The 16,104-nt window shown below is 46.5% G+C and overlaps 2 protein-coding genes across 3 annotated transcripts in view; both read left to right on the forward strand.

Annotated features, from left to right (window-relative positions):
* cobll1b (cordon-bleu WH2 repeat protein-like 1b) overlaps window positions 1-13,794 on the forward strand; it is a 28,332-nt gene extending 14,538 nt beyond the window's left edge. For both annotated transcript variants that reach the window (XM_076263515.1, XM_076263517.1), the window contains 12 exons: window positions 821-1,015; window positions 3,308-3,515; window positions 3,906-4,131; window positions 4,481-4,522; window positions 4,638-4,747; window positions 5,012-5,245; window positions 5,534-5,681; window positions 9,615-9,927; window positions 10,070-10,158; window positions 10,605-12,163; window positions 12,915-13,070; window positions 13,197-13,794. In XM_076263515.1, coding sequence (XP_076119630.1) covers window positions 821-1,015; window positions 3,308-3,515; window positions 3,906-4,131; window positions 4,481-4,522; window positions 4,638-4,747; window positions 5,012-5,245; window positions 5,534-5,681; window positions 9,615-9,927; window positions 10,070-10,158; window positions 10,605-12,163; window positions 12,915-13,070; window positions 13,197-13,268 — 3,352 coding nt within the window. In that variant the 3' untranslated portion in view covers window positions 13,269-13,794. The remainder of the gene's footprint in view (window positions 1-820; window positions 1,016-3,307; window positions 3,516-3,905; window positions 4,132-4,480; window positions 4,523-4,637; window positions 4,748-5,011; window positions 5,246-5,533; window positions 5,682-9,614; window positions 9,928-10,069; window positions 10,159-10,604; window positions 12,164-12,914; window positions 13,071-13,196) is intronic.
* Window positions 13,795-14,184: 390 nt separating this feature from the next.
* Window positions 14,185-16,104, forward strand: part of grb14 (growth factor receptor-bound protein 14) — a 46,083-nt gene continuing 44,163 nt past the window's right edge. The window contains exon 1 of the mRNA XM_076262571.1: window positions 14,185-14,529. The gene's annotated coding sequence lies outside the window, so the exon portion shown is untranslated. The remainder of the gene's footprint in view (window positions 14,530-16,104) is intronic.

The raw sequence follows: 16,104 nt of genomic DNA on the forward strand, positions 1-16,104 counted from the left end.
TTGCAACAAGCATCCAAATTGTGTTGGTGCCAGTCCCTTGTCTGAGACTGATTATTGTCTACTTTTTGTAGTAGTGTACCTACAATAAGAATCTTGAATACTTTTCTTAATTTTGTAAAAGTCACTTTGGATTAAAGTGTCTGCTAAATTAATACATGTGGATGTGTTAAACAGAAAACCGATGATTCTATTCCATTCTTATAATCCGTCCTGTCAGAAAGACCTCTCTCCTTCTTCCTTGTGTTTTTTTTTTCAGTCTAGCTTTGTAAATACATCACTTCAGTTGCCTGTCTTGTGACCCGTGTGTAAAGTAGGGCCAAGGACTCTCATTTAAAGACGCGTTTTAACTTGAGGAGAAAGGATTCCTTTCATTCAATTTCATGCAGAGTTATCCCCAATCAGGCTGATTTCCACTATTGCTGTAGCATTTCAGTCTGAATTATGTCAAAGATCTTTGGCCCGAGGTCACACCTGGTCATCACAGCAACTTTAGGAGGATGATTTACTGTCTTGTTAGAGGGCAGGAAGTAGTTACCAGGCCAGCCACAGGAACTTAACACTGCTCTCCCATAAACTTACTTTCTTATAAACTAACAAACTACTTTTTCTTAAACGTAGCTCTTTCCGTCATGCCTACAGGTTTAGTTCCAGTGGGCTTGAACCCAACTTTGACTGTTCTCTCTATACAGTATCTCTTGTAATGTAATCATGATATCATGATGTCTTGTAAGTGTATGTGAGTGGATGGTTGTAGTGGACTGCAGTACCAGTGTGCGTGTCCTAAACCCCATTCCCCTTGTCACCTTCTCTCTCCCCGCAGGAGATCGTCTAAGAGCAAAGCCCCCCCGCCTCCGCCGGCCGTGAAAGACCTTGATGGTCCGCCGCTCTCCCCCACGGCACTTGGCTACCAGCGCGCGGCCATGGAGCAGCAGCAGGACAGCCCCCTGGAGCGGGACCTGACCCTGGTGGTGGTGCTGCCCGAGGGGGATGAGAAGACCACTGTGGTCCACGGCAGGTGAGAGTCCCCCACTAGCGCCTAGTCCTGTCCTCTCTGGAGAGCAATGTTATGCTACAGCTCTGGTAAGGGGCTAAATCATACAGTAGGCGGGGCCCGGGGCAAGCACATTTAGAAGTTTGTGTTAGGTTTTGTGTTTGTGGTCGGAAGTCTCACATACAGCCTGCCCGTACAGATACATCAGGTGAGAGTCCCACTCCTCTCCTGTTTCCATAGACCGTTGCTGTGCAAAAGCAATGTTGAGATGGTAAGCGAGAGCGAGAGGGACGAAAAGGTCTCTCTGTCAGTTAGCAACGATGCTATCGGGAAACACACTCCAGAGCTCTGAGGAATTTTTGAGTAAGAGAAAGTGAGGGTTGAGAGAGGTTAACAGTGAAGATGACACTGTCTTAGTTGTTTCTGTAGAGATTCTCAGGACATACAGTACTGTAAGTCCTGCTGTTGGTGGGGTATGTGGCAAGTGTGTGTGTGTCTTCTGAAACATGATGTGTAGAGCCTGGGGTTTTTTCGCCATACTGCATTTCCAGATGTGCAGACCTGTGAGGAAACGGTTCACATATTTCCAAATCATCACTGCTGCATCTCTCACAGCTTTCTTAACGCGGGACCCCAAGGCTGGTTTCTTTTGTGTTACGTCAACAGCTTTAACCCATTTACTCCTAAAATGCCTGCTGAAAAAACGCCTATAGAATCCTATGGCATTCTAGACTAAATAACCTTATTTCCTGAGGGTTTTCTGAAAACATACTAAAAATTGTCAATGTCTACCAAAATTTTATATCTAAGCCTCTGTAGCACTTAGAAACATGAAATAAAAAGCATGCTGCGCTACGCAGCATCCAGCGGGAGGGTCAATGTTGCGCTACGCAGCATCCAGCAGGAGGGTCAATGTTGCGTCATGCAGCATCCAGCGCGAATGGGTATGCCTGCTCGCTGGAAGGACCCATATTACAAGCAACTGTCAAGGCTTTGTGTTGAAAAAAAAATGTTAGCTAGGAGTACCACTAATGTGTAAATACCCCTCTATTTGGCCCTATACCTTATAAGGCAATGTTGCTAATAATATAGGACAAACATTTGGAGTGGGTGACCCTGCATGAAAGCTCTCTTCAAACACACCTCACACGTTCCATTAATGAAACGATTTATTTTTTAGACTAAGTGCTGCTCCTTGCCCTTCCAGGCCTATTATTGAAACCAAGTTCAATATGAAGGGATTAAGCATTGCATTCTTCACCTTCTTTTTTCCTCAACCCAAATTTTGTTCCAAGAGAGCTCTTTTGCCTTATTTCTCTCTCCCTCCCTCTTTCCCTCTCTCTGTCTTTCTCTCTCTACCTCTCTCTTTCACTCTCTTTCTTTCTGTCCTTCCAAGAGTGAGTACAGTGAACTCATTATGATCAGGATTAAACTGTTGGCATGATATTTCAGAGGCCCTCTCAGGCCCAGGAGCACAGGCTCTCAGCTGGGCAGCATTGTGCAGCAGGAGGGCAGTTGCTAAAGCACTCTGCCTCCCTCCTCAAAGGTTACACAGGAACGGAGCAGAGTGCAGGAAGGACGTTCTCCTCCATTACCACTAAACTGGAGTGATCTTGCAGCTCTTGAGAAGAAACATGATGATGCATTTTTTTAAGAGTTTGATGTTCAAAACCAGAGCATGACGTCCAGGAATCATTTTCTACAAACACATAATTGTGTAGCAAATAGATAAATAAGATATTTTAGATTCAGCAAATTTGAGTTAATTTGACCTCGTATTCTATCACAAACTGTCATGGCAATTTTAGACGGCCCTTATGTAACTAGAATTTTTTCCACTTTAAAGGATCAGAAGAGGTCAGTTCACATGACTTTGTCTCTCGCATTACCAAACATTCCTACTGAGTGCTGACACACAACAAAAAAGACACTTGGGTTGCCCCTCAGTCAGCGAAGCCTTGAATCGAAGCTTTCTTTTCTCTCAGTGGCAGTGCGTCATCTGGCTGCTTCCTCAGGCACAAAGACACTGTATACTCCACTGCATATCCATCAGGTAAACACCAGCCCTCCAGAGAGATGCCATGCCAGACTTTCTACTGTGGCTGTTTTTATTCCCCAGTAAATTACCCAGGGGCCATTGCACACGGTGGGCTCTGTCTTTGCCACTGAACATCCTTTTTACTGTGACTGTTCCTGGCGGCTGCTCAAGAAGTACTGAGAGCACATGGCCGTGGAGCGTTGCATCGTTTCCCCATTCTTTGCTGTAGTGTTTTCCAACATTGTTTTATTTTTTTTATTTCTTTTTGCATTTTACAGCAAACCCTTGATGGACTTGTTAATAACGCTTTGCGCAAAGTACCATCTGAACCCGTCTGGACACACCATCGAGCTGGTCTCCACAAACCGGAACCACATCAAATTCAAGCCCAACGCTTTGATAGGAACCCTGGAGGCCGAGAAGATCCTGCTCAAGCCCAAGGGGATGGAGGAGAAGAACAAGAAGGTCGGGCCTCAGATGCCGGAGGTAACATACATCTCAGACATCCACCAGGGGGAGTCACGAGAGAGGAGCTCCTCTCAAAAACCTGATATTTCTTATAGTCCAGGCATTTGGTGAGAAAATTTCACCCAGCCCCAAACTAACTGCAACAGAAATGATTTTTGTTATATTCAGTTCTTGAAACATAGCAAAAGTCCATGAAAATCCAAGTGGTGGAACATTGTCGAAACTGGCATTATTTCTTATCTCTACCAGATCCAGAGCCAGTTCAGTATGACTGTGGTGATTGTACACTTTGGGTAATGTGTGATCCACATGTGTGTTTGGAGTTGTAGAGTGCAGTAGCTCAAAGTACTTTGCAGCACTCCTGTGGGCTGTTTTTGGCGTGAGCGTGCTCCCTCTCCTCTTGTGCAGGCAACCGTGCGCCTGGTCATAAACTACAAGAAGACGCAGAAGACCATTCTCCGAGTCAGCCCCAAGGTCCCACTCAACCATCTCCTGCCAGCCATTTGTGAGAAATGTGAATTTGACACGACGACGACCATCTTGCTGAGAAACGTGCAGTCAGACGAGCCACTGGACCTGACCAACTCCCTCCACGACTTCGGCATCCGGGAAGTTTATGCAAGGGACACAAAAGGTAACAAATCAAAGCGCAGGACAAATCCCCAACTCAGCATTTGCATTTCTCCACAGATCCTTCTGGTTTATTGATTTTAAAATACAGCCAGACTTTGAGACAAGCGTGCATAATGTAGACGTCACCTAGGAGAGAGTTATGGACAGAGTCAATGGAAAATCTGCTTCTAAAATAAGTTGCAGACCCAAAGGACCCCCTGCTTTCTCTTCCCCTTGTACTTGAATGCAAAATGTCAAATAGTATTTTGTGTGTTTAAGTGGTGTGAGCATTAAGTTTATGTGAGTTTATGAGTTGATACACTTTCAAACATGTATAATGAATCAGATCTCATTCATTGTTTTCTTAACAGCAATGAGCCCAACAGAACTGCCTCCTTCACCAACTCATTCAGGTGACTTCATCCAAACCTTGTTGTCCTTAAATGAGTGATTTCTCATCATGATTCATGTTACCCTGCTGCCTAATGCACACTTAACTGATCCATTTCTATAATGTGCATCCAACAGATACACTTTGTCTGTCAGCCAGGAAGGACAAGAGTCAGAAGGAGCGAGAGAATAAAGAGAACAAAGGACTGTTCAGCCTGTTCAGGAGGAGTCGAAAGAAGTCTGATCAGGTGTGTATTCCTCTCATTCCATCGCTCGCGCGCCTGAGCTATGCGAGTTCTGCGGAAAAGCCACAGGCATGCACATATTTGTTTGTTTTGCTGTTTGCTCTTTAAACTTTGGCATAGCAGTCAAATACTTGCTCTCAGTTGGCCCTGCGACATGTTTGTCTTCTTTGTGCTTCGTTTGCTTGCTGGTTGGCTGGCTGGGTGGGGGGTTGGTTGGGGGGGGGGGCTAATGCAAGCTTACGATTGGCTGTTTACCTCTCTGTCCAGCCAATGACGGCGAGCGCCCCAGCGTCCCCCATCCTGAGGAAACCGAGGCCGGTCAGTATGTGTGCCCTCCCGTCGCACACGTCCAGCTACAGCTCCAACACCATGCCGTCGGACGGGCCAAAGAAGCGGCGAGCGCCCTTGCCCCCCACCATGATGTCATCGGACACCACCGCTGACCAGGGGGCAGATCAGGAGGCCAAGCCCCAGTCTCCCACACAGACAGATGGACATCAGGTAAGTGCTGAGGCCAGACAGAGAACTCTTTCACCAAAGGAGGCTGTCGTCTTCTCCAGTGTAAATGTTGTTAGCTGTTGTGTGTCACCAGTCCTGCCATTCCTTAGCATCATTCAATAAAGGCAGTTACTGATAGTGGGCTACTGATAAATTCCAGACGTAATTATATATCCGATAACATCAAACTCTTAACTCTAGACAAATGTGCTCATTTCCTCAGTGTTTTGGCTAATGCATGTTTCTGTTTCATGTTTCATTCACTCTGCCCTCCGTGCCACCGTTGTTTAGGACCATCCCTCCGTGAGTCGAGCATCCTCCTCCGAGTCGTCGCTGAAGAGGACCAAGCGGAAGGCACCTCCTCCGCCCACCTCCACCTCCACCCCCACCCCCAGCCCCTCTCCCCCCGAGGAGGCTCCGGCAGAGAGGAGTCTGACAGGTACTAACACAGCCGCGCACACACACAGCAGGCTCTTACAGCAGCACACGTGGCTCTCTGCCCTGGTCAACGGGCTAAGCGTTCGAGGGCTCCTCTACTGAGATCCGCAGTGTGAAGCTTGGCAAAGATAAGAGCAGCTGCACTTTGTTCTGGAGCTCTGAAATCAAATGGATGTGGTCAGAGAATGTGAATGCTTAGTGTTTGTGGGGCCCGTTGTCTGTGTGTGCACCCAATTCTTTGCACCTTGTGCCTCCTAGTGGCCTTAATGTGACATTGCAGTTGTCAGGAGAGGTTTAACTGCATTGATTTCTTTTTTCCCCTTCCCTCTTTTTAAGTGCATAAACTACTCAAATGCTTTCAATCTCCAGGTATAAAGCATTCTATTCCCCCTGAAGTAGAGTTTAGTTTGGCAACAGTAATAATGATGTAAACATTGGAATCAGTATGTTGCATATTTCACCTGTGACCACAGCTTTCCTTACAGAGTCCAGCTGGCTCCCGTAATTAGTATGGTGTCATCGTTTTTAATGTTAGATTTGATTGTTTGCAGCTGCATTTTATTTACAAAAAAGAGAAACAAACAAGGAAATCAGTAACAGCTGTTGATCTCCATCCAGAAGTGTGTGTGTGTGTGTGGGAATTAAACACAACGATCTCATGAAAGTGCTGCAATTATTGAAATTAGTTGTACAGAGGAGATTGCATTTTGAAAATAATGCACAGGCTGATAAACCATTGTGTGATTTGATTGCAGACGCACACTGGTGGTTACCCAGCATTCGGCTGTTCACCACACAGTTGGACTGGAAGAGTCCCCAAATTGGACATTTCAGTCTATGTTTAGTCTGCGCGAAATAAGGCTTTGGTAAATCATGTGTTCCTTGTCTCCAAATGCCTTTTGGCGGTAGAGTACGATTTTATTAAAAGTGCAGGCCTCTTTCATTCCCAGATGTGTGGTCATGAAGGTGCATTATCACATTGATTTCACTGAGGCAGGATAAAATGTGTATCTATGACTATGTATTGTCTACTTGGTGAGGAGGAAATTAAGCCAATATTTCATTACACAACCAACAACATCCAGAGTTGCAGCTCTTACTTTTATTGCAAATCTTTTTTGTCATAAAAGTCTCTTAAAACTCTACAGTGCCTTATAAACTAAATATTGAGATATTTTGTAGCCAACTGTTGTGCCTTAGTATGGAGAAAGTCCATAAAAAAAAGTCTTTCATAAGTCTTTCCATCTTTCCTCTCTCTCTCCCTTTCTTTCTCTCTCTCCATCTCTCCTTCATGGTTGATATTAAGCTCTTCCTCTCGTCCCCCTTGCAGACTGCGAGTCCTCTGAGGAGGGGGTGTGAGAGCCCGAGTGAGCCTCTTCCTGTCTTCTCTGCCGTGCTGTTCTTCTCTCCTCCTGATGCCTTCTTCCTCCTGTGGTGGCCTCCTCTTCCTCCTTCTCCCACTCCCTGCACTCCTGTTAATATTCACCTGTCTTGGTGATTCACCATTGTCTGATTAACTTGTCTTCTTTTCTATACTAACATTGTTTTTTTTTTCTTATAATGTGACATTTTGTTTGTTATATGTTAATGTAACTAATCTTTTCACTCCTGTAATGTTTCTCTCTTGATGTGCTATGTTTATTTGTTTGTTTTTTGTTTGTTTGAGCACACATTGTTATCAAGACTCGAGGGCCGATAAGTAGTAAATAAGTGCACTCATGCTAGTAGAAAGAACATAATACACACTAACTCACAATAAGACGTTTCAGCCTGTCATGTCCCTTGATTCTACTCACATTTCTCTATTTATTCTCTATTTATTCTCCACTTTATTCTGATGCCCACTTCACCGAGGCAATTCATTTCCTCACGACTATACTGCAATACTGCTGTACCTTACTGTAACACGACATTTTATGGGTTAGAGTAGACTTGGGGTCATACTACATAAGGAAAGAGAGAATCCCTTTGTAAAGTTCTCTAAGGCTTGTGAGTGTAAACCAAGCATATACATTTTAATATGGCTGAATAAACCCAACCACAAAATGCAGAGAGCAAACCTCCTTTCTTAGGTCATTTATTAGACACATTCCAGTCAGTGCCACAGCTGGGCCGAAAGCCCTTAAAAATGAAAACAGGAAGTTTACTGACAGATTTGTTTGAAATATTTTAAGAGCACTTACTGAAACGCCTAGGAAGTAGTGTGGATGGGAGTCTTCATTTATCCAGTATTTGTTTTGCATTGTCCCATTTGCCATTTTTGGCTAATTTAGGATGTCAAGGGCTTTGTTTTGTATAATATGTCAAGAGCGATGTGTTCTTTATCTTGAGTTCTAACATTCCCTTAGAAAGAGCTTCCTGTGGCTTTATATACCACCATCTTTGACTTTAAAGGCCTTCAGGACTTTTTAAAGGCTATCTGGGCAACTTCTTTCCACTCTGTACATGTAAGTGTGCCTTGTCCTGGGAAGAAAACCCAACAAAAACTTCCATTGTGGCCCTGACATGTTTTACTTTTGGAAAAATGTTTGTGAATAAGCGAAGGCAAGGGACCCCATGAGTGCTCATAAAATCCATTGTTGTCCTTAGATGTGATAGCGTGTTTCTCTGTATAAAAAAGAAGACTCTGGCCCTTTGTGAGGCATAAGTGCGTCCTAATCAGATATTTTAATCTGCAGACAGACACTCCCAGTCGTTCCCATCCACACAGACTCAGGCCCCCAGAGACTCAGTGTGGATCTGTCTTCCGCTGTTTTGTTTCTTAAGAATTTGTTTTTGTGTGTGTGTGTGTGTGTGTGTGTGTGTGTGAACTGAGAAGTCTTTAGCTTTGTGCTGCTTGAGTCACTAGTTGTTATTTTGTTCCTAATGGATAGCAAGTTTCACAAGTAAAAAGGGATGGATGGGGGGGGGTGTTCATTATTTGAGTTGTTTCACTTACAGTAAGTCAACGCTCTCAGATCTTAGTGTGGGGAGAAAGAGAGAGAGAAAAAAAATTACTCACTACATGAATAAATAAATAAATAAATAAATACATTAAAAAAACTCTTCTGGTAAAAGTTTTGACTTCTCTCTCTCTCTCCCTCTGATTGCTCACATCTTCCCGCTCGCCCCTGCCTCCCCCGCTGACTTCACATAATTGACTTCACAGAGCGGAGATCAGGCCCAGATTCCCTGCGTCTCTCTCAATCTCCCCGACGTCCTGGCGCGCCGCAGCCGAGCTGGAGATCACAGGCGCAGCTCGCAGCCTCTGTGTAACCAGACTTTTTTCGGGGCTGCGCTCTTCTCTCTCTCTCTTCCTCTCTCTCTCTCTCGAGAAGCTCTGCTCTCTTCCTCTCCGCTCTCTTCCTCTCTCTCTCTCTCTCTCCGCTCTCTTCCTCTCTCTCTCTCTCCGCCGCTTTCGCTATTCCTCTGTGACAGCCCCTTGATGTGCTGAATGAGGAGCTTGAGAGAGAGAGGGAGTGAGACAGAGAGAGAGAGAGAGGATGGGTGGGGTTGGGGAGCCGAGAGATGCAAGACGTCTTAATTAAGTGCGATTCACTCGGCCTGGAGTACGGCGCTATCACTGGGATAGAGTTCTCACTGGCCTCGCCACTGAAATGAATATTGAAAACGCAAAGGAAGCACCCTGTTGAGCTATTATATAATAGGTGCAAGCACAAAGCTGATGCAATGGCCTTTCCTTATTTGAAAAACCTCCCCCGGGCTGACCACAGTTGTCTCTAAAGTATTGTTTTATGGTTTATTTGGCTTTGATTTATTTTTACCTCATTCATTATCTCACATTCACTCTCTAACACTTGCTCCCTTTCAGTCAAGTTGCGTTTTATGCTACATAAATGTACTTATAATATATTAATTTTGAATTATTTTATGGGATTTAGTATTGTTGGTGCCTGCCATTTATGGTCGGTCTGTTTCTCCCACGATGCTTCAGGAATTCCATTGCAGGCCCCTCTGGAGGAGATTGGGGAGCAGGAGGAGGAGTCCCTGGCACCCACTCCCGCCGAGGAGGAGTCGAGTGAGTCTGCGGCGCCTCGGGAAGAGTCGGGGTCCTCTCCGCTCCAGGCCTCCAGCGCTCTGGGCCACACCCAGGAAGATGACAGCAGCCTCAACTTGTCCGCCGACATCTCTATGGACTCGGAGCCAGGAGAGGCGTCCTCGCCAACCCACGACTCCGACATGCTGAGCCTCTCGGCGTGCGAGGACACGGGGGAAGATCAGTCAAGTGATCTGTCCTCACATGGCAAGTACGAACACTCGCTCGTGAAAAACAAAAGTTCTGTAATTGTCACAAGCCATTCCATTACAGCGCTTGGTGTTTAAAGTTTGTTTTTTATTTGCGTTTGGGTTTCCTCTCCCAAGTTTTTTCATGTTTTCTACCTCTGACAGACTAGCTGGCAGCTTGATGAGCAGCGAGGAGTACACCACTCAGATGCTAAGCGCGGAAGCACAGGCTGCCCCCAAGGGTGAAGATGAGGGTACATTTGTCATTTTGTCTTGGGCTGATGTCAGTGAATGACATGGAACTCCTACAGCCCTTCTGGTTACTTGAGAATAAAGACTGTTTGAGGGTTTCAGACTTTCACATCTTACTCTTCATATGACATACTGTAGGCCTGCAATATTTAAATTAATATTTGAGAGCGTGAAGACTAAATAACTATAAATGGTGTGATAAAGGAAGTTAAAATGTGAGTAAGAAATGTGTATAATGGCATTAGATATTCCTGTGCATATGTCGACAGAGTGTAGTCTAGGGCATTAAGATGTCTGTTATTACCCTGCACTGGGATGAGATGAGTAGGGAAGAGCAGGACAGTAACAGCTAGATTAGACTAGATCAGCTAGTCACACTCAATACAAAGGATAGAAACAAGCAGCCCAGCTTACAGTCCCTCATGGTCTTTTCTGCATGTGTCTGCAGACAGTGGTATGGAGCCTGCAGTGGAGAGCAGTGAGCAGGATGCCTCGTCTGCTCAGGAAGCCACAGTGCCTGATGAGTTTCCTGGAGGTGGTGCAGACCCAAGGCGCTCACCTGGGGCCGCTGGATCTCCGCAACACCCACCTGACACCCCACAGCCCCAGGTGGCAGAGGAGCCCTCACTGGATGCGGCGGGCAGCAGAGCGGCCAGTGCTCTGGAGGAATGCACACGGGGCGAGGCAATAAGTGGCGCGTCTTCCCCTACCAACGCTCCCGGGGCCACCTCCAAGCCCGAGCCCCAGCCAACGCCACCGCCGTCCGCCGAGCTGCAGAGAGACACGGCCACGTCTACTGAGGAACTCACCAGCCCGGAGGCTGTGTCTCCTGTTGCGGTTCCCCCCACGCCTAGCCCTCCCAGCACCCCAGCCCCCACTCCTACCCTGGTGCCCACCGGCGCCAAGGGAGGCCCAGTCACCGAGGCCAAGCCCAAGCCAAAACCTTCCAATGAGGTGACCCGGGACTACATCCCCAAGGTGGGCATGACCACCTACACCATCGTGCCTCAGAAATCCCTAGAGAAGCTGCGCTACTTTGAGGTGGAGCTGACACTGGAGGCGCCGCCCGTGGCCCCTCCCGAGGCCGAGGTCGTAGACGGCGACGCGGCGAAGACTCACGATGAGTCGGCGACCGCAGCGCAGCCTGCAGACGCTCCCCCCGCCGCCCCCGGAGCTGACCCGCCACTCAGGAATGGGACCGAGCCGAGCGACTCACCCGCCGCGTCCCCCTCACTGACGTCTATTTCAGCGTCCCTCCCAGCCGGGGAGGCTGCAAGCGCCGGCCGCCAACACGAGGAGCCAGAGCAGGCTGTTCCGACAGAGGCAGCGAGGGAGGCCAAGGAGAAGAAAGTTCCACCCGCAACTAAGCCCAAACCTGCCTCTTTCCGCTTGCCACAGCACAAAAGAACACCTGGGTATTATGTAACCTCGGCAGCGGTGAAGAGCGCCGGTGGTGGCCACAAGGAGGCTCCTGCTGCTGCTGCTGCTGCTGCTGCAGGGGGCCAGCCCAGGGAGCCCAGCCCTCAGGCTGGGGACGAGGCCGCAGTGGAGCGAGTGGAGGAGGTGGTGGTGGTGGAGGAGGAGGAGGAGGAGGACTGGTTGTTCCCTCCACCGCCGCCACGGGAGCCTGCTGGAGAGGTGGAGCAGGCGGGGCAACCCCTGGCAAGTGCTCCAGCAGAGCCAGCCCAGAAGCCAGCAGCCACCAGCACCAGCCCCAGTCCTAGCCCCAGCAGTGGGTACCCTGACACCATCCTGACGAGGCAGGGCAGCCTGCCTGCTAAGCCGCCCTCCCCTGGGCTCAGCCTGGAGAAACTGCGCAGCTTTGCGGCACCCAAGCCCTACTCCCCGACCTTGCCATCCCGCTTTGCCCAGGCCGTGTCCTCGGCGGTCAAGAGGTCCCATTCCCAAGGCCCTGTGGCCGTTGGGCAGACTACACGCAAAGTGCCCCTCTACCCCCTCGCCGGCCACAGCCCTATAAGAGAGATGACAGAACCCTTAAAAAACACGGTAGGTACTGTAGCTGTCACACTTGCATGCCCATAACTTAGTCAGTGTTCAGGCACATGGATAATATGTAGCTTGTGAGTGTGATACCACTGTTGTATGACGGTCATAAAATATATTGAATGCTTTGCCCCCTATTAAAAAGAGGGAAAAAAGGCGTACTTCCTTTGTGAGCTCTTCCTGTGCTCCACAGGTCACATGGGTTCATCCGCAGAGCTGTGAACAATGCTATCGCAGCCATCAGTACTAATGTACACAGTATAGGGTGACCTCCCTATAGACTTAGAATACATTTCCAATCAAAAGCCTATTGTTAAACTCAGGTATTGTGTGGGTATGGCTAGCTGTGGGGGCTTTGTCAATCACGGCTATAGGTTTCACCTTCTGTTTGCCTTAGGCAATGTGTGGGTCGTAAAGGTGTATGGCAAGGGTTGTGTTATGGCGGTCCTTGCAAAGCCAGAGGGAACGCTATATGACTCTGTGTTTATATGGAATACACATGTGACTGGCTTCCCCTTTTCTGCCAGGCCTGCTATATTTAGGCCACCAAGGCCTGGTGCATAAAGCCTGACAATGTCGCTGTTCAAACACAGATGTGTCTTCTGTGCATTGCAGTATCTCCTTTCTCCAGTAATGAAAGGCAAAAATAATCTTGCTTCTTTTAACTAGAGTGTGTTGTGTGTGTGTGTGTGTGCGTGTGTGTGCGTGCGTGCGTGCGTGCGTGTGTGTGTGTGTGTACCTGTGGTGTACACAGGTGACAGACAATGGGGAGCGAGAAGACAAATGTCCAGGTGCACAGGGGGCCGTGACCAGCTCCGCCGGCGAGGCCGCGGGACCCACGGAAACCCAGAGCCAAGAGTCGGCCACGCGGGACCACAGCCATGGAAACGGAGCGCCCGACACACCCCCCGTGAGTTGCGCAGTTGCGGTGGCGGCAGCCACTTAATGCATGATTTATAGGCAGCATCCTACTGGCACATGAAAGCACAATTGAAAGAGGGCATAAACAGCGTTGCCATCTCTTATTCCTTTTCAGGTGTCAGGAGTTCCTCCCTCAACGACGCTGCTGCGGAGTTCAGGCGAGATGCAGGCGGCACATGAGGAGTAGACGGGGGGTGGGCTAGGGAGGGTGACAGGAGGAGGGAGCGTTGGAGGTGGCGAAGGGTGGTTGTCACACGGTTGGCACACCCCAGTGGCGTCCTGTTGAGTCTTTGGTTCCTGATGTTGAGAGATTCGCTTTCTTTTCACTTTGAACAAGTTTGTTTGACTTTTAAACAACTAAATACATAATTTCTCAGTAATTGTGCAACAAGTTGGTGCATATGTAAGCTTGAAAACAGACTTTTGAGGGTTCCTATGAATATTGAATTCTGTATGTGTAAAAGTTGCAAAAAGGTTTTCTATTTTATTGGGTGTTTTTGCCTTTTAAATTATTAGTCATAAAATAAAGATGTAATTATATACCAATGTGAAAAATGGTACTTCTCAAAATGTGTCCCTCAGTACATTTTTTACTTGTCTGGTTAACAAAGCTGTGCCCTGAAGACACTGGTATAATCTATATTGCTCGGGATTTGAAACTGCTGTAAGATCTTAAGTCGTTCTTCTGTCTATTAAATCATATGAAAACTGTATTGCATTGTGCTATCCTTTCCATTTGTACATCAACTTGCACAACCAGGCAACTATTACACCTCACACACTTTTCTGAAGTCACTCACAATAACATGTTTACCACTGGCTGGCATCTAACTGTTAAGCCCTTAGGAGCAAGTCTGAGGTAGTGTGTGGACTATCACCTATGGCCATATATGGGTCGACTATACCGTTCGCATTAGACAGCATCACCAAAACATAACTGTCACTCAACCAATTTGTTGCCCAAAAAAGACTGACAATGTTACAATATAATGATAGCCAGGGTATTTTGCACTGCTGGTGTGCTCTTTACAAGAATCCATTTGCCCTTTACAAGAACACTAACCCATTTAGAAAAAATAAACAAAATCTTAACGTGTAAATCTTCTTAGAGTTAATACACATTGGCTCTTTGCGCAGTACACGGCATCCCTGAACACCTCGCTATTGTTCCTGTTTTCGCACATACAGTAAGCTCGGCTGGCCACAGTATTGAATCGTTAGTAATGAACACGTACGTTGAAGGAGGTTTGCACTCAAAACTAGTTCTACCCTGTACAGCAACGTTTAGTCTGCTGGAGTAACAGCGTAAAGTTTGCGTGACGTAGCACGAGAGCATGGGCACGAGTACCTTTTACCGGCTGCGCGTGCGACGACAGTAGACAGTGAAGGACCGAGCAGCGATGAAGACGCGGGAGGAGGGAGCACCACCCAACTTCTCTGAGAAACAGGTACTGCTGGGCAGTGTTCGTTAGCCTACTTTGACTTATGTAAGGAAAACCTGCAGAGATTCCACGGTTGTGAGCATTGTTTCTATGGTAATTGATCTGTAGCAGTTTCATACGAATGGAATTATGGTTAGATTGTCTAATTTAGTTTTGCTTGTTGTGTCAGACTACTGAACACTCGTTTGATTCCGCAGGAGCTTGCAGAAATCTCTTGCGAACGATTTCTTATTAAAGTTAGTCTAGTTCAGTAGTTTGTAGCACAGTTTGTTTTGTTTTCCGTGCTTAACCAGTATTTACGCAGACATTTCTGAGCAGGCTGTTTGGATAGTAGACGCTGATATGATCATGACTGAACACTTTGAACCTGTGATAACACTGGTTGACACTGAACTTGCTTGTCGATCAGATGGTTACGTAAACATAACTAACGTAATTCTTTGGTAGGGTACAGCTGCATGATTAAATGTAGAACATTACCATCCACTTCAGACCTTTTCATTATTAACATACATTTACTTAATATTAAACATTTTCCTGTAACGATAGGCTTTAATGCTCTGATATTATTTGTATGATACCCATACACTATGGTTAGGACAGTCCCATCACACACACACACACACACTTAAAGTGCACAATTACTGTAGTCTACATCCCTTGCGACTGCCATCTGTTGTCAAATGGGAGAACGGCAAATATGAAATCAGACGTGTCAGTAGGCAACTTTAATACGCGTTCCACAGTTATACCGAACAGGTTGATTAGGTAGGCCCACATTTTAATGGACATGTAAATAGATGTATAAATGGAATCATATCACAATCCTATCACCCTTTAAATATGAGAAAACTAACCTCTGAAACTAACCTCTGATTAAAGACCCCTTGAGACATTCAAGATTAAAACATATTTTTTTCCAGAGAAGAGAGTGGTTAAATTCATAGTCCCTGATGCATATTGAACAATATTTCATAAGAACATAAGAACAAAATAAGATGAACAAATATTTGAAGGACTTTGGGACAGTGTTTTGCAGGCATGACAATTTTAGTAGGCCTGTTACTGTTCTATTGTATTCAGTTCTGCTATTTAGTGAGATTGATATCCGATCAATTCCCAGACACGGAAGAACATCAATTAATCAGACACAATCAATAAGACATTTTGGTGGACTTTCTGTATGTTTACCATAAGCAACCTTAATCAGCTTGTGTAGCCTACATACCAGTGAAACCCTTGAATTAAATGTTGTTAAATTCATGTGTATGGATGAGCTGGCTATTGTAAGTGTTGAGTGTATGTGTTTCTGAGAGAAAGAGAGAGAGAGAGAGGGTCTGTGTGTGTGTGTGTCTGTCTGTGTGAGAGTGCATCAGCCTGTGTATATTTAGCACTGATAAGGAGGCCTCTAAATTATTCCCATTTAGCGGCAACAATATGAAGGCTGAGTCCTATTCACGCTCCCGACTCTCTTGCATACACTTGGAGTATCATGCTCCACAGACTTCGCTCTCTTTGTCTTCTTGAGTTATCCAAGTATTTAGTGGCAGACACACAGTGTGTGTGTGTGTGTGTGTGTGT

This window comes from Alosa pseudoharengus, unplaced genomic scaffold (genome assembly GCF_046254945.1).
Source record: "Alosa pseudoharengus isolate Yale_2024_CS ecotype anadromous, Long Island Sound unplaced genomic scaffold, YU_APseudo_1.1 YU_APseudo_1.1_scf_3, whole genome shotgun sequence".
Lineage (NCBI taxonomy): Eukaryota > Metazoa > Chordata > Actinopteri > Clupeiformes > Clupeidae > Alosa > Alosa pseudoharengus.